We start from the raw sequence: 22,468 nt of genomic DNA on the forward strand, positions 1-22,468 counted from the left end.
ATACTTGGTGTCGTGAACGTTAACGTAGTACTAACTCTAGTCATTATCCCTATCCATTTATGCAAATCAAGGTCCTCTCTCCAAAGTTGTATACTTACTTCAATAATAAATATTCATAAATTTCTAGAGAGAAATATAATATCCCACGCCTCCCAGGAGATTACGGCCACGTGGCACCATATAAAGAAAACAATACGACTTTCAGTGAGTCCAATCATTAGAAAACCTAATTGCTCACCAGTGATAGAGAATTTAGCGTAATTCAACAGTCTTATATCTTTTGTTCCTACATCTCTATGGAAACTGCCGGATATGGCCGACTGACTCAATATATAAGATACAATTCATGGCATCCAAAAATTACCAATTCTGAATGGTAAATTACACCCCGAAATTCTGAGAATGGCCGAGCTCTGTCATGCTGTTTCTTCCCTGCTCTTCTCCTGTGTTGCCGCTTCTCTCATTTTAATGTCACACGCAGGAAATCTTAGCTTTGCATTCCCTCCCAGCAACGATTTTAAAACTCAAAATGATGCTTATTTTCAAGGAGACAATCTCATACTTCTGACCAAGAACCAAGCAACAGGGAGCCTGGCCAATAGCTCAGGCTGGGCAGCTTACAATAAATCGATTCCGCTTTGGGACAATCTCATACTCCTCTTGAGCTCTGGCAAACTTCTCTAGCCATTTTCAATTCCTTATCGGGAAGGGCAATAATATTCAAAGCGGTTTTGGAGAAGGTCTTGCGTTCTTCTTGGCAACTTTCGAGTTGGAGCAACCAAAGAACGCTTATCCGGAGGTCTCGGCTTGTTTAACTACACAACCTATAATGGATCATTCTATCAGAATTTGACACTCACAACAACAGTGCTTTGGATCCCGACGACAACCATGTGGGTGTTGACGTCAATAGTATTTTTTCGAAGGTCAACGTTTCGCTGACCAGCGTAGGAAAGTCCGGTCTTTGTGATAAAAAGCTCAAGAATGGAAAGCATTAGGAAGCGTGGGTGGATTATGACGCTGGGGCAAAGAGGCTGCAAGTGTTTCTCTTCTGTAACCATAACGGCATAAGTATTTCTAAACCTCGTACCCCAATTTTAATTTATGATATACATCTACGGGATTTTCTTCCAGAGAACATCAAGGTTGGCCTCGGCCTCAACAGGGTTGTCCTCAGAGACGCACACTGGTTACGCCTGGGATTTCTCTTGTAATTATTCGTGGGAATCATCAGCTGTTCAATTTCCAATCAACGCTCCCAAACTCTTCTTTTGGAAATGGCAAGATAAACAATAGCCATTTCCGGGTTATATTGATAGTTGTCTTTTGCAGCGCCCTGGCCATCTGCGGTTTCATATTCATTGGCTGGCGACAGTATTTCAGAAAAAGCGAATGCGGTGGTGAGGCAACTGAAGACAGCGTTGTGGAGGTGGACCAATGTTTTTTACAGGGCCCACGAAAAATCTCCTATGCGGAGCTCAGTACAGCGATAGTGGAAAGCTTGGGCAAGGAGGCTTCGGTGGCGTTTACAGGGGCATCCTGCCTGGCACAAAGGAAATGGTAGCTGTGAAGAAAATATCTCAAGGGTCGCACCAAGGAAGAAAGGAGTACGTTTCTGAGGTTACTATAATCAGTAGGCTCAGAACCGTAATCTTGTGCAGCTCTTAGGATGGTGCCATCGAAAGGGCGAGTTACTCCTGGTCTATGAATACCTGCCTAATGGAAGTCTAGATAATTATATTTTTGGGGAGCAGAAGGGTGCTTTGGATTGGGACAGGAGGTATGATATTGCTTGTGACTTAGCCTCTGCTCTAGCTTATCTCCACGAGGAATGGGACCAACTTGTTGTGCACCGAGACATAAAGGCAAGCAGCGTAATGTTGGATTCCAATTTCAACGCCAAGTTGGGAGATTTTGATTTCGCTAGACTGGTCGAGCGTCATCATTCAGCTTCTCATACAACTGTGGTGGCAGGCACACTTGGGTATTTAGCGCCCGAGTGTGTAATGACAGGGAAGGCCAGTCCAGAGACGGACGTATTCAGCTTTGGGGTGGTGACTCTGGAAACTGCCTGCGGAGGGCGGCCGGTTGACCGCTCTCTACATGAACAGAATTGTAGACTGGTAGAATGGGCTTGGAATTTATATGGACACGGAAATATTTTATGTGCTGCGGATGAGAAATTGGGTGGAAAATTTAACGAGAAGGAAATGGAGAGGATGCTGTTGGTGGGGGTGCTGTGCTCTCACCCAGACCCCACATCAAGACCTAAAATGAGAGAGGTGACAAAGATATTGAAAGGCGAAGCTGATTTGTCATTTGTTCTCCTGGATTTTCCTGTCGCTGTGTACAGCCAGCGCCAGCGCCTTCGTCCTCCTATCATTTCAAGCTCGTTGGCTTTCACGTCTTAAACGGCTTCAAGCAGCTCGGATAAAATGTCGACGTATCTGTTGTTCGATTCAAATCCTTGCTAGTTTATACAAATTCGACCTCAAAATGTTCTTCCTCTTCGTTAATGTATCCATCATTGAATTCAATAGCCCCATTGATTTCAAAATGAAATACGATCCTCCTTGACCCGCTCAATCAAACAAAATTAGAATGGTTTTCCGTAACCCCTCCTATCTTTAGTTGCGTGTAAAATTTACTTTAGGAATGCATTCATGGGGTTGCTCACAAAAGAAAATAGGATTTAGTTTAGATAAATGAGCTAGAAGAGTGAAGTGTTGAATTAAATTTACAAAAAAATATTAATAAATAGAATAAAGGTATTTACCTAGAGAAGGTGATAGATTGGTGAAAATGATATTTTTAGATGTAATAAATTCAGTGATAATTAGAAAAATAATTGGGATGTATAAATTTATTATCTATATAATTGTGAGACTGATTATACACCTTCACAATTACAAAACTAATATATAGGTGGATATGATATATAAATTTGTTTATATTGCTCACCACAAATTTGTGTTATATGTTTGCATTTGTCTTTCATTAAAAAATTTGTGGTGTGCTTGAGAGTTTGCTAATAGTGTAGAGTATCTTCATTTTGTTAAAATTATTAAAGATACTATTCAATAACTAGAAAAATGATTGATAACAACAAACAAGCATGGAAGGGATACCCTAAATGACAATGAAACAAATAATTTAGTAACAAATTCATTGTTAGTTCTATTGAAAATAAGTCACAAGTGAATACTAGCCAAAGAGGTGCCAATAGCTTAGTCAATAGAGCAATCCGATAGCAAATTGAAGATCCCAGGTTTGAGTGCTAGCCGGTCCATATGAGTTGTTTTGTAATGTCTGATATTGAATCCAGGTGAGGAACCCTAAGCACCCTTAGTGTGACTTAAGATGGTCGTTGGAAATAAACCACACATAGATTGATGATGAAATAGAAAAAGATGGGAAAATAGCTTATTTGGTAGAGCACTTCAACAATATATATAAAGTCATAAGTTTGATTCCTTTTTTTTTCCATATGAGCTATAACTCAAAAAATGCTCCTCGAAGGTGTGTAAAAATCAAGAGTGGTGCTTCGATACAACTCTATAGATACAAATGAGATTTTTTTTTTCTAATAGTCAACATATAACAACTAGTTAGATACTAAAATATTATTTCTCATTTATATCAATCATTTAAGTAGTCTTAATTACTTTCATAAATTGTAGATGTAAAAAAAGATGGGGAGAGTGAAATTGAGGATCAAAATTAATGTGTAGGAGTGAATGTTGTTAGAACACAAATATGCTAAGAGTGGGGTGAATCGGTATATTATCAAAATTTAGCTTCAATTTTACAAATTACCAAATCACATATTATAATTATAGTAGTAATTCACAAGAAGATCATAAACACATATCCACATAATTGAACACCACATATATCAGAAAAACCAAGGAAAAATCCAAGGTGAGAAATACTTGCTTGGATCCACTATCAATATCCAAAGTCACAAAAATATTCGACAATTACAATGTGAAGTAGGCATCTGACCTAGCAAAGACACCAATCATAATTATATATGCAAAAACCAACCTACATTGACTCTCAACATAAATGCAAGCTTCACCCTATCACAACCTGAATTTCATCATACTTAATTATTATTAATAATTAGAAATGATTCAATATAATTAGAAAATTAATAAGAATGTTAACTGTTGACTTTATAAATATTGTGAAATGGGATTATGAAACCATTAAACACTTTATTTTATTTGAAATGCACGTAAAATTCAATGTTTATTATTGCTTTACATTTTGATATACCAATGCCAAATTATGTTCATAAGTCATTAATAGGTGTGAAGATGGGAATGTGCCCTAGGCAGAGATTGCCTAGCTTTCTCACAGCGGATGTTATGATGGAGACTGCACACATTCACATAGATTTGTATGAATGCACGATTTTAATGAAATTATGATATTGGTACAATAATATAGATCTATGTGGTTTAATTGATTTGATAAAATTGGATTTATAAATGTCTTTCTTAATTGGTGTAGGATAATAAAGTAAAATATTGTTTGAATTAACTAAAAAAGTTCATTTTTAGATTTAGTTAAATACTTAAAATAGAATTTATTCCAATCAATAATGTAGCTAAATAATGAAAAGGAAAATATTAATTCATTTGGAATAAAAGAATTTATTTTGTTGGTTATCTCTACGTAAATCATTTTTATCTAATTAATTAATATTAATTGATAACCACTAGAAATAGAGTAAACACCTTAAGGATCAAAAGCTCAAGCTAGAGTACAATATTGATCAAGAAGAATAGGAGCAACAACAACCCAATATTCATTGTCTCTCTCCACAGGCCATCTAACAATATATTTCCAGTAAAAAGGAGAAGTACATCCACCATTACATTTTTAAAAATAGATAGATCAAATAGATTTTTTATAACTAGAATTAATAGATAAGGCTCAAACACAATGACTAAATATTTAAGCTCTTAATTTATTCATATTTTTTTATCACTAATGAGAAACAACCATGTAACCCCTCCTTCCTCAGTATTATGTGTTTGTGAATATATTTTTTTTATCACACTTAATTAAATCCTTTACCACACATTATACATCCAAAATAAGATAATGATTTCGAGTTGGGTATCTACATAGGCTAGTATTCTTCCATCATGTGACTTGCATTTCCCTACTTAGGCTAAGACATTGTGAACACATATGATTATATTTTATATTGATTTTACATTCACATATTTTAGTGTTTTATTCTCTATATAATCATTTTTAATTCTAATATGAGAAATATTTCATCTTGAATATATCATCAAATGCATGGAAATGGATATTCAATTACAGGCAACCTTGAGTTTTTAGATATGGATATTTTGTATGATTTTTGTCATTAATTCTTGTTGTGGAGTTCTATATTCAATGGAAGTCTATTTCTTGTTGTCTTTTTGTTTGAAATTTTAGCCATTTCTTGTTGTCTTTTTGTTTGAAATTTTAGCTAAGTTTTGGGTCTCATTGTTTAAAAAATGTTTCAACCCTTTTAGAATTCTTCTTTTACATATAATATAGCAAAAAAGGTATGTAATTAATAAATTAACATATGACATAAAATATAAAACAATACATACACTTATTAAATATTTTTTTCATAAAATTTTAATACTATTGATAGAATTATGTACTTAAGATATTGAATAAAAAAAGTTACGAAAATTTACAGATAAATTTTGTAAAATAAATTTAATAATCAACCACTTAATTACTTTTAAATAAATATATTTTAAAATATCTATATTAATTTAAATTAAATTAACATGATTATTTTTAATTCATAGAAAATTCATACAATTTGTTATTGTTTTTTTCAATAGTTGTATTCCGTCAATACAACTCTTTTCTTTATTTTAAAATTTTTTGAGTCACATTGCAATATGCAAGAAATGATTTCGCGTGGTTTTTTCCTCTTGTTTTATATATTTCGAGTCTTTATACGTCAATTTATTACTAGCTATAGTCATTATCCATATCCATTTATAACCATTCCACGCCCCCCAGGCAGATCACGGCCATGTGGCACCACCTGAACTACACATATCACTGTGGAATGCGACGTCCAGTGAATCCAATCTTTACAAAACTTAATTGCCCATTGGCGAAAACAAATTGAGAGTAGTTGAACCCTCTTATACCTTACGTTCATATGTCTCTCTGGAATCTGCCGGATCTGGCCGACCGACTCAATATATGAGATACAATTGATGGCATCCCAAACTAGGCCTTTACACTAAGGCAATAACACCCAACAATCCAGAGAATGGCCAAGCTCTGTTATTCTCCTTCTTCCATCTTTCTCTTCTCCTGTGTCGCCGCTTCTCTTATTTTCATGTCACATGCAGGAAATCTTAGCTTTTCATTCCCTCCCAGCACGGACTTTATAATCCAAAATGATGCCTATTTCCTAGGAGACAAGGCTATAGAACTGACCAAGAACCAAGCAACAGGGAACCTGGGCAGTAGCTTAGGCTGGGCGGCTTACAATCACTCGGTTCCACTTTGGGACAAATCCTCTCGAGCTTTGGCGAGCTTCTCTAATCATTTTCAATTCATTATTGGCAGGGGCAATGATAATCGAAAACTTTTCGGAGACGGACTTGCTTTCTTCTTGGCGCCTTTCAACTTGGAACAGCCCTTGAACGCTACGGGTGGAGGTCTCGGCTTATTTAATGACTCAACTTTGACTGGATTATCCTATCAGATGGTTGCTGTGGAGTTTGACACTTTCAAGAATTACTTTGATCCCGATGGCAATCATGTGGGGATCGATATCAACAGTATTTTGTCCAAGGTAAACGTTTCGCTGACAGACGTAGCTGAAAACTCCAGTCTTTGTGATAAGAAACTCAAGAATGGAAAGCAATGGGACGCGTGGGTAAAGAGGCTGCAAGTGTTTCTCTTGTGTAATCCCGATGGCATAAGTATTTCTAAACCTCCAACCCCAATCTTAATTTATGATATAGATTTGCGGGACTTTCTTCCAGAGACAATCAGGGTTGGCCTCTCGGCTTCGACAGGAAATTCCTCGGAGACACACACTGTGAACTCTTGGAATTTCTCTTGTCAGTATTCGTGGGAATTATCAGCTGTTCCACCTCCAACCAACGCTCACAATGAAAGCAATAGCCATTTCTGGGTTATATTGATAGTGGTCTTCTGCAGCGCTATGGCTATCTGCGGTTTGGTATTCATTGGCTGGCGGCGGTATTTCAGAAAAAGTGAAGGCGTTGGTGAGGCAAGTGAAGAGAGCGATGTGGAGCTGGACCAGTGGTTTTCTCAGGGCCCACGCAAATTCTCTTATGCGGAGCTCAGCACTGCGACAGGAAATTTCAGCGATAATGAAAAACTTGGGCAAGGAGGCTTCGGTGGCGTGTACAGGGGTGTCCTGCCTGGCACGAAGGAAGTGGTGGCTGTAAAGAAAATATCCCAAGGATCGAGTCAAGGAAGAAAGGAGTATGTTTCTGAGGTTACTATAATCAGTAGGCTGAGGCACCGTAATCTTGTGCGGCTTTTAGGATGGTGCCATCGAAAGGGTGAGTTACTCCTAGTATACGAGTACCTGCCTAATGGGAGTCTGGATAATTATATCTTTGGGGAGCAGAAGGGTTCTCTGAATTGGGAACGGAGGTATAATATTGCCTGTGACTTAGCCTCTGCTCTTGTTTATCTCCACGAGGAATGGGACCAGCTTGTTGTGCACCGAGATGTCAAGGCAAGCAACGTAATGTTGGATTCCAATTTTAATGCCAAGCTAGGGGATTTTGGTTTGGCAAGACTGGTGGAGCGTCATAATGCAGCTTCTCATACAACTGTAGTGGCAGGCACATTTGGGTATTTAGCACCCGAGTGTGTAATGACAGGGAAAGCCAGTCCAGAGACGGACGTGTTCAGCTTTGGGGCGGTGACTCTGGAAATTGCCTGCGGAAGGCGGCCCGTTGACCGCTCTCTAAATAAACATAACTGCAGACTGGTAGAATGGGTTTGGGATTTATATGAACACGGAAAGATTTTATGTGCTGCGGATGAGAAACTGGGTGGACTGTTTAACGAGAATGAAATGGAGAGGATGCTGTTGGTGGGGCTGCTGTGCTCTCATCCAGATCCCACATCAAGGCCAAAAATGAGGGAGGTGACAAAGATATTGAAAGGGGAAACTGAATTGCCATATGTTCCTCTTGGTTTGCCCGTCGCTGTCTATAGCCAGCGCCTGCGTCCAGATGTCATGTTAAGCCCGTCGGCTTTCACGTCATCAACGGCTTCGAGCGGCCCGGATAAAATATCGGAGTATCCATTGTTCGTCACAGAGCCTCGCTAGTTTATACAAATTTGACCACAAAATATTGTTCCCATCTATCGTTGAATTCAAGACTCCCATTAATTTCTATCTACCTTGATCCACGTAATCAAACAAAATTGGATTGGTTTTTCGTAACACCACTTATCTTTACTGGTGTGTAGAATCTGTTTTAGAAATGGATTCATGGGACTAGGATTTACTTTTGGTTGAAAATTTTGCTGATGGGATCGCTGGACAAAAGAAATAAATAAATGAATAAATGTAATTATGATTCAATTTCGCTTGAATATTTTTTTAAAAATCATTAGAATTGGTGAGTTAAAATTGTTGGAGTGAGTCTACGTAATCAAGGTCCCCTTTTTCTTTTCTATGGCATACTATTTTAATAATAAAATGGAAGTTCATGCTATTGAATATTTTAGATGTAAGAAAAGATGAGAATAAAATAGAGCATTAAAATCAATATTCGGAGTCAATACAAGCAGGAATAAGCATGGATCATGTTACGTGTCAACGTTTAGTAAAAATTGCATTACTTGTTTGCTTGTTATTCTATAAGACATAAGAAAGTCAATGTGAAACCAACACAAAAGGGAAAATTTTAAGTTGTGCAATTTTTACAGTTATATTCTTTGACCATTTTAATTTGTATGAAAAATATAAAATTAAAATTAAATGGGCAACATGAAAGTAATTTCTTTTAAGAACTGATAAAATTGATATAGCTAAGGATATAGATGTCAACTCTTGGTACATGTTATCTATTTTAATGAGGAATCAATACTAGAAATATGTAAAACAAATAGAAACATAAATGAATAGTATCATACACAAAACTAAAACAGCAATATATTTATCGATAGAGACTAAGGTGATAGATAAAGATGTTTGTTTCTCTTTTTTCTCTTAAAAAATAGATTGTATTGATGTAACGATGTCAATCAAGAAACAAGTTACATTTAGTTCACCCAATAATTATTTTTAATCAACTATATGTTTGGTAACTATATGTTACATTTAGTTACATACAAACATGCCCAAATCTATGATAACACAACATAACTTAGAGAAACCCACCATTCAAGGTGAAAAATCTAGCCATGATGGTCCTCACTCACCATTTCACTATATGAGAAAGATGTACATAGAAGTGCTATAAAAGATAACCTGTAATAAATCAATCTTCAAAAATGTTTGAAATATTTAGATACATCAATGACCCTTGTGTTATATGTTGACTAACATACAAATCCTTTAGCTCACAATAATGATTCCACCATAATTGAACTTGCATATAAACTCTTATTTTGTGTCGAGAATGTTCCAAACCTCTTTTCACACTCTTCCAAAGATAATAAGATTAGAAAATCAATAAGCTAAATTACAAATAAAATATTTTGTATTCTAAATACTAACACATAACACATAAGAATATATTCCTTACTCCACTAATGAAAAAGTTTAGCTATTTGTCACAAGTTCACCAAAAAGAATAATATTTTTTTCTAATTCCATTATAATATTTCCATTTCACATAATAATTGACAAGAGGTAATATTGTCAATATAAGTTATTTATCTTACACATTAATGATTTAAATTTTATAAAATTATTATAAATGTTTATGTTAGGCACCACATTTGGGAGAGGCATATATTTTTCTAGGGGAGGTTGTACATGATATTGATTTTGGTGCTAAATCTTAGTTTAGGGGTGCAACAATGGTTCCATTGTTATGGTATTAGTCATTGTTGAAGTGACAATTGGTTATAGATTACCTTTCTTGGAGATAGTTATTCTTAGGATATCAATAGGGTAGGTGTGTGGGATCATTGAAATACACCTTGAGAATCCAATTCTTGTGACAAGTGGATTTTGAATCATGTTTCTATTGGAATTAATCCCCACACTATTGGAGTTGGACACTTGGTGGATTCAAGTTCTTATTTAGTTGTACACAATGCATCCTTGCAGTTATTTATAACTTTTGAATTTGATCATATGACATGGAGGCTTATTCTTAATGAATGATAGGAGTTTATAGATATATTTTAAGATTTCTACAAAATCTTCATAAGAGAAACACATCAATAATAAGCATTTAGAATTCTACAACATAAAATAATAACAAATGTATCATAAGGTAATGATAGATTTACAATAAGAAAATATCAAGAGGGAAACATAGAGTCACCAAAAAAGCTTAGATAATCAATCTATTATCTCAATAATATGATTACATTAGACTTGTAAATTATCTGTACAAGCTAATGAAACATCAAACAAGCTAGTTGCATTCTTTTATATAAACAGGAAAATGAAAACCATATAGTCATGCATCCCAGTCTTTGTTTTCACGTATTTAACATACAAGTGAAGTTGAATTCAATATTATGCAACAAACCAAATGCTAGACACATCAAGCCTAACAACTACTCATATGCTTACTTTTATATAGACAACCTTGCATAAAACCACTAAGTGGTATTACATAAACCATGACCTCACTAAATCATCCACCAAAATTAGATATGTGGCAAAGAGTTTTTTTAATATTCATTTTTTTTTCCTCAATGTGTATGTTTGATAATATATATATTTATTATGATGCCTCATACAACATAACCTTTTTCATGGTCTCCCTAGTCAAGCCCTTAGCTATACCAATTTTCTGATGATAAATTTATATTGAAGGTGAAAGGCAAATGTGTAGTTTTCATCTAGGAGGTTAGAACAAACATATGATATAGTTATGATGCTCCCATAGGAATGCTCATATGAGAATCATAGATCATCTAAAAAAAATATGGTATTAAATACACCACCCCATTGTGCAACATAAAATAGGTTGTGTTTTACTTAGTTCAAAATTATTGTTTACATAAGAAAAAATTGCCTCAAATTATAAAATTCATCTTTTAAAAATCATATTTTATCTTTCCTAGCATGAAAACAATGTCCATCATTTTTTTTTAAATCAACTTGGATGACAAATAACTAGATGTAAAATTATATAAAAAATTAAGATAATTAAAATAAATTAAAATTAAATTATTAAATAGTTTCTAAAATATGTAAATATCTTAGGTGAATGAATATATCAATAACGTCAAAGTACCCTTGGTTTTATAGTTAAGTTCATAGTGAGCCCAACAATGATCAAGTCTTGTTGAGTGGAAGGCTTTAAAATCATAAATGGTGAGGTCAAGATCATGCTCTAAGCAGAGTGGATACTCTTCAATCCTTGGCTCTTACTAAAAAAGGTTTTAGAATAAGGGTCATGCTCTGGTATTAGATAGGTAAAGGACTTTGTGGATTAAAATTCCTTCTTCAATATATATTTACACACCAACCATAAACACAATATAAAAATAAATAAATATAATATATTTTTTGCCATTGAATAGAGAACCAACAACAACTTCAGTTGAGAGGTTTATAATAAACCTATTCTAATACAACACAACTCTTCTCAATATATGTCAATTTTTTCTCCACATTTTCACTTCATATTGGTAGGTACATTCTTTATGTAGATGATTATAGAGATAGACTTTCTTGTTGGAGAATAATGTGAACCTCTTGTTCTAGTTTTTCCACTATCTAATGTTGATCTAGCCATTTCTATTTTATTTTTTAGACTTTCTATTTTGCATGTTCCTATGCTTGAAGGAAATCAGACTTCATTTATTTAGTTTCTATTAAACTAGCTTCCTCAGAAGGAAATGATCTCTTCTTTTGTACCTCTATGTTGTTATGTCATGAATCAATGTATCTGAGTTCTTTTTAGCTACTTTGTTTTTAAGCTTTCAAAATTAGAAAAACTTTAAAATGTTGTTCAGTGAAAATAGATTTACAAAACAATTATGTAATCTTCTTCTATTTTAAAATAATAGTGTTCAATTTTGGTATGTTTTGTTAATTTATTTTGTTGAAATATTTTGGTTAAAATTATCTGTGACTTTTTTGAATTCTTCATTTGGTATTTTAGTAGATGACTTTGATAAGAGTTTAGTAATGTCAAATATTAACTCTTTTCCAATCCTATAATTCAACATAAGTGATTATGATTAATGGTGTATTAAAATGATGAAATTTATGAAATGAAAACACTTATGGGAAATTGTATCTAAGTTCTATTTAGCTACTTTGTTTTTAAGATTTCAAAATTAGAAAAACTTTAAAATTTTGTTGAGAAAAAATAGATTTACAAAACATTTATATAATCTTCTTCTATTTCAAAATAATAGAGGTTAATTTTTTGGTATGTTCTGTTAATGTATTTTGTTGAAATATTTTGGTTAAAATTATCTAGGACTTATTTGAATTCTTCATTTGGTATTTGAGTAAATGACTTTGATTAAAATTTAATAATGTCAAATATTAACTCTTTTCCAATCCTATAATTTAACATAAGTGATTATGATTAATGGTGTATTAAAATGATGAAATTTATGAAATGAAAACACTTATGGGAAATTGTAGAAATATGAAATGAAGACCTTGCTGATTGGAATGTGCCTATAGCCAACTATGAATGGCTAAGAAGAGGAATGCATAGGATTTGTTTCACATTCCAATAGCTCTTGATAAGATCTTGTTTCCTAGAATTGTAGATGCAAAAATAATTAAAGATGCCTAGAAGACTCTAAAAGAAGCTTACCAAGGTAATGATTAGATCAAGTTTACTAAGATAAAAAATATGAAAAGGGAATTTGAGAATTTGACAATGTCAGAAATTGGGAATGTGAGTGATTACTGTGTAATTCAATAAAATGGCTACTTTGGATGGAATTATCAAATAGTTATTTTGGGCTTATCATAGTATCATGAGATGGATTCTATTAATAAGAATGGTACTTGGGAGTTTATAGAGATTCCACATGATAGGAAAAATATTGCACTAAATGTGTCTACAAGACTAAGCACTATAGTGATGGAAGTGTAGAAAGTCACATATCAAGGTTAACTTTGCTAAAGGATTCAATCAAAGGTACAATATATATTATGATGAAACATTTGCATTTGTAGCATGTCAAGAGACTATTAGAATGTTGATTTCACCTATAGCCCAAAATAAATGGAGCATTCATTATATGGATGTGAAAAGTGCCTTCTTGAATGGATACTTAGAAGAAGAAATTTATGTGGAACAACTGCAAGGTTTTGTGGTTCAAGGTAAAAGGCACCAAGTTTACAAGTTGAAGAAGGCCTTGCATGGCCTCAAGAAAGTACAAAGAGATTGGTATGCTAGTATTAATTGGTATTTTAAAGAGAATGACTTCACTAGAAGTCAAAGTGAACCTACCCTTTATGACAAACAAGAAGGTAATGAAATTATTATTATTAATTTACATGCTGACTATGTGTTGTATATGCATAGTAGTTATGTGATGAAAGATACATTCAAAATTTCTTTTTTAAAAGAATTTGAGAAGTCAGATTTAGGTCCTATGCAATAATTTTTTTAGGTGAGGATTTTTATTAAAGTATTGATGAAATTTTCCTTTGTCAAAAAAAATATGTCAAAAATATGTTGAAGAAGTTTGTTATGGTTAATTTTAAACCAACCTCCTCCAATTTCTCATGGAGTGGTGTTGCGTATAGATAATGGTGCTAAATAGGCTGATGGGACAACTTATAGGAGTGTTGTTGGGAGTTTGATGTTTGCCACTCACTCTAGGCCTAATATTGCATACATGTACTTTCTCTTGTTTCAAGGTATATGAAAAAACCTTCTAATTTATATATGAAGGTTGCCAAAAAAATTTTGAAGTATGTGAAAGGAACTTTAAATTTTGACATTCATTACTATAGTTCCAATAGAGAAAATATAGTTGGTTTTAGTTAGTCTAATTAGAAAAGTAGTGTGGATGACTAAAAATCTACCTCTGGTAATTGTTTTAATTTTAATTCAGGCTTGATTTCTTAAAGCTCAAATACGAAAAGAATAGTTTCACTTTAGGAAAAATATGTTACAATCACATCTCTAGGTACTCATGCACTATGGCTCATAAATGTTCTTGAAGAGATTGGGCAAAAGAACATCTTTAGCCTATAGTGATATTTTGTGAAGATATGGGAACAATTAAATTAGTTAAAAATCTCGTACATCATAGAAAAACAAAACACTTTAATCTAAAATACCATGTTATGAGATACTTGGTGAGAAGAAGGAAGTAGAACACAGGTATATCAAAACTATAGAACAAGTTGCTGACATTTTTTTTTGAGTTGCTACCAAGGATTAGTTTTTCATTCTTTGAAATTGCATTGCTAGTCCTCTTCTCATTAACGGGGAGCATGTTAGAAACTGATTTGAACCTCGTATTCTAGTTCTACCAGTGTCCAATATTGCTCCTACAGTTTTTATTTTATTTTTTTAGTCTTTCTATTTTTCTTAGGCTGGAATGAGATCAGACTTCATTTAGTGAGCTTTTGCTTTAGCTTTCTTAGAAGGCAGTGATCTATTCTTATATACCTCTATTTTTCTATGTCAAGAATCAATGTATATGAGCATTGTTTAGCTACTCTATTTTCAGGCTTTCATAATAAAAAGAATTGTAAATAGTGTTCATAAAAATATATTTACAAAACTATTATGTAATCGTCTTCCTTTTGAAAATAACAATGTTAAGTTTTGGGTGTGTTTTGTTAATTTATTTTGTAGAAATATTTTAGTTATAATTATCTGGGACTGTTTTGAATTCTTCATTTTATTCACCTTGGTGCCTTTCGACTTGGAGCAACCCATGTACACTTATGGCAGAGGCATCATCTTGTTTAACAATACAACGTAAAATGGATAATTGTATCAGATCGTTGCTATGGAATTTGACACGAAAAAGTAAATGGGATTCCGATCATGTGTGGATCGACATCAATATCGTTTTTTTCAAAGTACAGTTTTTCACTCATTAACTCCACTATACTCTACCACCCTTTCTGAAAAATCTCAAGGAGAGAGAAAGATGCGATGCCTAGGTGAATGATGATTGAAAAAATAGGCTGCAAGTTTTTCTCTTCAATAATTTCAATTTCTCAACAATTAATACTATATTTTCATAATCATGAAATTTAACTTGTTATTGTTTTGAACTAGATTGCATATATTTTTTTGATCAACATTTTAGATTAGATTCTATGATCTATCATCAAGATTTTATTGAGAATAAGGGTATTAAAAAAATATCTTGATGATGGATCATAAAATCTGATCCAAAATGTTGATGCAAAAAAATACATGCAATCTGATCCACAAAGATCAACAAGTTAAATTCTCAACCAATTTCAAATCATTCAATATTCAAAGAAATATGTAACTAATATACAAGATTTGTTGAAGTGTAAAATAGTGGTGGGTGTGAGGGATCGCTATGGGAGAAGTGAAAGATAGATAAACAGAGGTGGGTTCTAACTCTAAACCCTAAATAAATGATGATAAGAAACTTAAAATCTAAATAAATTAATAAAGAAGTATAAATGTAATGTCATATAAGAAAGTTGATTTTATTAGATTCATAAGGGAATAAATCACTCATATAGATATTGAGATTAATTAAATAATTACAATAGTTAAAATTAAAATTAGATTAGACTGGAAAGTCATAAAGTCTAGATTAATTAAATATGTAATTTAAAATGTAAATTTTAGTCTATATTTTATTATTGAACATGTGACAAATAGATTCACCAAATGACTAAAAATTACAATCTTTTTTAAAAAATGTTTCAAAATTTGTGAAGATCAATTATTTTTTGCTCTACTTTGGATCTACAACTATGACACTAGTCTCCATGCATGTGGAGGCAAACAAACATGTAGAACTAAATTAATACCCATGAAAATATAAGCATGCTAAAATGTAATTATTAGAATTTTCTATTCTTGTCCTTGATTTGCATGTAGAAAAATCACATTCATAAATATCATTTTGAAACTTTTTAAGTGAGAGTGAGGCACCCCTTATCAAATCCCTCAAATTAAGAAATTCAAATTTAAAAATTCATAATTTACAATCATACACATACAAATGACTAAAATGACAAATTACTAAATAAAAATTAAATGAAAATCATAGAAATAAATGACAATATAAATAAACTAAAATAATCTTATTCATTGACTTCCACATAAATATCATTGGATAGAATAATTAATATATAAAATATTATCTAATCATCATGAACCTAAAAAATCACACAAAATAGAAATATACGATTGGTGAAATTGCTTACCTTATAATTATTTCCTAGGGAAAATCAGATCATAACATTAGTAACTACTAGTGCTTGCACCAAAAGGAGGTTCCAGGGTTACGCCAATAGTAAAATATACTCTGAATAATATATAGGAGGGTACAATCTTCTCTGAATAATTACACTAAATTATACAAAATATCTTATTTCCAATTGCCACAATTAAAAAAATATAAAACATTTTGTAATATTGGCCTCAATAATATGAAAACTTACACATCTATTATCTTCCTCATTTCGAGATATCTAACAAATGCTTCTCTATAATTCAAAATAAGTCTATTGATTGGCAACCCTTATGTGACACATTCAAGAATATGAACATCCACCATGACAGTAATTTGTATTCCAATGAATTTTGAAGTATTTGTTCAACCTAATGCCTTCCTTATATAACAACATGAACACAAAAATAAGATCAAATTGATAAATTCTTTTGTATGAGATTTTTTCAAGTTTAAGAGTGCGGATTTTTTATATGCAATGTTTCTTGTATTACATATGCATATGGTATTAAATTTGAATGTATAATTTACATTAAAAGAAAGTTATGAAAACTGAATTTGTCATGTTCAAATTGACCACTTACGAATAAGTAATATGGCAATCATCCATGCGAAAGTATTAGTTATTCTTTACATTATAATTACATAATTAGAAAGTTTGGAAGAAATCCATATTTAAATCCTTATCACCTCCATGTAATAGCCTGAAATACATCAAGTAAAATAAGAATTGGTGTCTAACAAAAGGATATCATATCCAGCGTCTAGATACATAATATTATGGTCTTTATCTTAACGCTAAGTTAAAAAGGATTTGAGTCGACAACTTTAACACTTAATGGGTCACTAATTGTAGAGGCTCAATAGCGATTGTTTCTCAACAATACCATTGGAGGTTTATACTCATCTATAAGGAACATTCAACAAAACCTGGCCAAAAATGAGTTTCATTTATAAAAACATTAAGACATTTTGGTCAAATTTTACCAATGCAAAATGAGAGGTCATACTGTATATCATGCATGTATTAGTAATTGTGAACATTAACTTTATTCTGAAACAATGAACCACAATATTGTATCTAACTTTCTTTACAAAATTTACATCCCAAGTCCTCTATATGAAGTAGACATTTTTGAAACCAAATAGAAGTATCCTTTGTATACCCTTTTCAATGGAATATATAAATTTCATAGTTTAAGTATGTGTAATAGAAAAAGTAGCTGGCATAAATTGTTGTACAATGGGAAGTGGTTGTGAAATTGATATTTAATTTTTCCCTAAACTTGCTTTCATCACTTGACCTGGTAATGCAACTGAGATGCCATTAATTAAAATGTTGAACAGGTTCACACTCTGCTTTAGACAGTGAAGGTGATATTGATAGCTTTGAAAATTGATTGCATGAAATTCTAAATTTTTAAGCTCAAAACATTGATTTTTCATGTTTTACTTGTATCCTTTGTGAATGATTCAAGGTCTAGGGTTTAGGATTTATCAAAACTTCTTACATTTTGTGAAGAAAAACCTAGTGATGATATATTTTACTATTACCTTTTCTCCCACTTAAAGCCGAGGGTACTCCTTCCATGAGCGAGGCCATCTTATTCCCTAAGAAAAATGTTGATCAACCGATTCATGAAATAATAATTTCCCTAAGTCATGCACATAATATTCTTGTTATCAGTCCCCCTTTAAAATATTTATGCCCGCACTTATATTTTCCTAAGTCAAAAGATCCTAAATACTTCGATCGTTTGTTAAAGACAGGATGGATCCAACAGCTAGTGCTTCCCCATGATCAAAGATGAGAGGATTTTAATGACCAAGACGTCGGGAGATTGTGCCACGTGTTATCAGCAAAAACCAACAGGGTTAGCAGCTTAATCAGTCGAAAGCATTGTGATACCGGTTTGCAGACGGTAAAGGTCGATCTAATAATAGTCCCATCAATTTTTAAGTCCTGGAAGAGTTGGCAGGCAGTATGCAAAGCGGTAAACATTAAACAAATCAGACGACCCTTGTATTCCCATGATGGAAGTTGCAGGGCGATTACAGACCACGACATCATGAGATGATGCCACATGTCCTAGGTTGATAAAAAAGGCTTAAGAAGAGGTTGCTGACGGAGTTTGGTTGAAGGATGATATGGCACTTTTCAGTCAGGATTTTGTGGGTCCATAGATACTGATGGAAAGTCAAAGTGCTAAGTTGGCAAGAAATGACTGTTAGATTTTCCAATTTGGATGAGATCTATGGATGACTTTCAAATGAGAAGTTTGGAGGGATTTTGGAGGCACCAACCATAGCTCATGGGAAAAGATAGAATGAATGGGATTCAAACTTGTCAATTCAGGATTGATTTGACAGTCAAAGATGATAGCTCAGAGATGTGAAAGGATTTGGATAAGCTTCCAATTCAAGTGTGATGGATCATGAGTTCTCTGATGAATTCAAATATTTGCTTGTTGAAATAAATCATAAAGAAGGAGACTATACATTGAAGAAAGGAATAAGATCATAATAAAATCATTCACGTAAGGTGAATGCATGCCAATGGAAATAGAGTGATGGCCTACAAAATGGTGGCGATTTGAGTTATAGGCATGACTACTAGAATTCGTAGATGACAAGGCGAGCAAAAGATATCAAGGTGATGATTCTTCACACGGATTAACACTGCCACATTGAAAGGATTTTATGTTTATAAATTCACTAAGCACATGATATAATGGGTAGAAATAAATAAAAGTTTCTTCATTTTTCTAAGAACAGTTCTTCATTAGTGAGAGGACGGTGTTCGAACAAAACTATGAATGGAGTCATTGGATATTTTGTGATACTGGATGGATGATCTTTCTCTGGTATAATTTTGTTCATTTCCAGAGGGGATGTGAAAGCTTAGGGGATTGCCAGAGGGGGTGTGAAATCCTTTTCTTTTCAAGAAAGGTCACCCTAGGCCTATTTCTCACTCTTACTCTGCATTTTGTTGGCAGAGTGTTCCAAGAGGGAGCTCATGGGGAACTAAAAGAAGGATTTGTTTGAGTGAGTATTGGCATCCACTCATCTCTGCAGCATCAGGGAAGCTGCAATGCCTTCTCAACAAATTCTATTTACCCCCAAGTTCCTCTTTCCATTTTATCGGATCCAGGGCATAAAGGCTGGAGATTTTCCTTTAATTTAGAGGGAAAGTCTTGTTTCATGTTGGGATCTATTTTATTTTTCAGGAAGATAAATGCTTTGGAACAGACTAAGAATCTCAGGGTCCATCCAAGAGTGTTTGGATGATAGTGGCACAACTCAAGAATTTTTGTTTCTACCAATGATTAGTTGGAAAGTTTGGTTCCACCTCATCATCGGCGCTAACATGTGGATAAGGAGTGATTTGTAACAAGAATTGTTGACAGCCTCTAAGGATCGGTTTTGTTGATAAGTGTCACATGGCCTGAAGCTTGTCGCTCCCTTGTTTTCTATAAAAGAGAATTCAAGGCCATTAGTTAGGGTCCAGATTTTCTGAGAAATATCTCTATAAAATAGATCTTTTCTACAAGGTTAGGCCTAAAGTAGCTCTAGAGAGTTGTAGGAAATAACAGGAACTGTAATGTTATTTTGCAGATAAAAAAGTAATAGAACAGTTGTAGGTTCCCTATTTTAAGTGGGTCATTCTGTATTTGATTTTGTTGGTTATTATCTGATAAAAGATAGCTTATGATATTAATGCAAATATATTTTCCTAATATTTACTCTTCTATGTGCGATTTTATCTTCTTTTAAGAAAATGGGATCAAGGGTTTCGTTTGTTTGTTGCACTATTATGATGTATGTATTTTTCCATTCAATGCTTTAGTCCAAGGGGTTAATTAAAATGCTTGAATGAGATTACAGAGGAAATAAGGCTTGCCATAGGATTTGATAAGCAATTCAGATGAAGGATTATAAGCAGAGCAATATTGTAAGGCAGTATTGTTTCAGGTTAGACCAGCTATTAGATTAAATTGTATCAAATTTTCAGTAACACTTTTCATAGACTTTGTCACCCAAATGAATCAAGCACTGGTATTCACTAGTAAATCTCATTAGGTTTTCAGTTTCCAATTTTATCTTCTTTATGATCTCTCAGAACAAATCTTACAAATATCTGAACAATCATTTGATAAGATTTATGTATTTTCTGAAAGTTGTCTCACCCTCTCTCATACTCTATCTTAAGGTTGAGGATCATTGAAGGATTTCACATCCTTGAGCATTCTCCTTTTCTATTGAGTCTTATAATGAGATAATCTTCTTTTTTTCAGTAAGTTCATGAGTTGTTGCAGAGAGAAGGATATCTTACTAAAGGGATCAGCCTCTCTAGTTCTACAGAGCCTAAAGAGTAGAAGGACTTTTTGTCCTTGTTATTGTTGGTCCAAGCCTGACAAATACTGATATTTGGACGTGGCTCTCCATATACATTTGGAGGAAATCACCTTGGTCTCTGCCCTGTAAGCAATGTAAACCCGTTGTCCATTTTGGGAACCAACAGATACCATGGATGTATTCACTACTAATAACTTTTCTTATTCAATCAGCAAAAGCACATAATTATCCTATTCTCTTCACAAAATAACAACACATGAAATAACTTCTCTTTTAAGAATTTATTACATCTACTTGGGGAGTGAGATATAGAGAATCATCTACAATCATAAACGAGATAGAAACAATGTCCATAGAATAAGATTGGTGAACTTTTCTATTCTTCAAAGTCTTGAATCCTACAACCTACCGCTTAACACTCTTGGGTGAACAAAGATAATTAATACTAAAAGGAGAGCTGGAACTAATTTTGTGAAATTGTTACTGCAGACATTATCAATGCAGATTTGCTTGTGAATATAATTAATGTTACAATACCATTTAAACTCCCAAGCCCCACATATTGAAAATTAAATAAAAAATTCTCTGATACCTAAGAATTTGAAACACATCACCTTATGATCTATCTCAAATACTTTTGACAAGTAATGTGAAATTTAGACAAATATGTAGCTACAAAACAAACACCATTACCATGACAAAAAAATAAAAGCAATGTTGACAGGTTCTAACATTTAATAAATTAACACATTCCAAAAAAAGAATGTCCAAAGATGTAGGTTACAATAACAAACATCAAATGGAAATTATGTTCTAGGTAAAGAAGAGGATACAAGTAAAATTCTAAGTAAAATAAGACACAAACATGCAGGAAGCTATACATTGACCACAACTTGTTTTTTGCTTAAAAGAAATCAGACCTACAAGAAAAGATACTCAAACAACAAGCAACCTTTTCAAACCTAAGAAATTATGTCACTATTTAACATTAATGAACCTGTCAATCTGTCAACTAATTCTAAGTATTATTTTGGGCATTTAAAATATTAAAAACCAAATTAAATATAAATAACATTATTGCTTTTAATGTTTTCCAACTTTAATCCCCAGACTGCTTACCAATTTTATGAACTTCATATCTCAATAATAAAATTATAATTAGTTAACACATACTAAACTAGGAAATCACACCAATGAGAGTGCTCGGCTACGATTCTTATTCTAAATGTTGTTCTAAAAATCACATCTCTCGGAAACCAAAGGAATTTGACAAATGAGAGTTTCAACAGACTGAAAGTAGAAAGACCTCTATAACAATGACTGAAAAAGGTATGAAGAAAAAGAAGTGAAGAGAAGATTTTTTATTCCAATGTGATACAGATGTTTTAGTAGGTAAAGAAGAGAAAATAGTGTGAAAAAGGAAAAGAGGCAGAGAGGGTCCAAGGAGTCCAACAAATCCGACATTTGTTTGTGTTTTCATTGCGAGAAAGAAATACCATAC

General features: G+C 33.1%; 2 protein-coding genes across 2 annotated transcripts; both read left to right on the forward strand.

Annotated features, from left to right (window-relative positions):
- The first annotated feature begins 402 nt into the window (after positions 1-402).
- LOC131079778 (L-type lectin-domain containing receptor kinase IX.1-like) lies at positions 403-2,411 on the forward strand. The gene is made up of 4 exons (XM_059221060.1): positions 403-670; positions 847-991; positions 1,135-1,546; positions 1,662-2,411. The coding sequence occupies exons 1-4, from the start codon at positions 403-405 to the stop codon at positions 2,409-2,411; spliced, it is 1,575 nt and encodes a 524-aa protein (XP_059077043.1).
- A 3,899-nt stretch (positions 2,412-6,310) lies between these two features.
- LOC131079779 (L-type lectin-domain containing receptor kinase IX.1-like) lies at positions 6,311-8,365 on the forward strand. Its single transcript, XM_058017823.2, has one exon. The coding sequence runs from the start codon at positions 6,311-6,313 to the stop codon at positions 8,363-8,365; it is 2,055 nt and encodes a 684-aa protein (XP_057873806.2).
- The last annotated feature ends 14,103 nt before the right edge of the window (positions 8,366-22,468 follow it).

Source organism: Cryptomeria japonica, chromosome 5, assembly GCF_030272615.1.
Source record: "Cryptomeria japonica chromosome 5, Sugi_1.0, whole genome shotgun sequence".
NCBI lineage: Eukaryota > Viridiplantae > Streptophyta > Pinopsida > Cupressales > Cupressaceae > Cryptomeria > Cryptomeria japonica.

Coding starts and splice junctions, on each gene's coding strand:
- LOC131079778 (XM_059221060.1), top strand. CDS start 403: ATGGCCGAGCTCTGTCATGCTGTTTCTTCCCTGCTCTTCTCCTGTGTT. Junction 671..846: donor CATACTCCTCTTGAGCTCTG/GCAAACTTCTCT, acceptor TCATTCTATCAG/AATTTGACACTCACAACAAC. Junction 1,547..1,661: donor TTACAGGGGCATCCTGCCTG/GCACAAAGGAAA, acceptor AATCTTGTGCAG/CTCTTAGGATGGTGCCATCG.
- LOC131079779 (XM_058017823.2), top strand. CDS start 6,311: ATGGCCAAGCTCTGTTATTCTCCTTCTTCCATCTTTCTCTTCTCCTGT.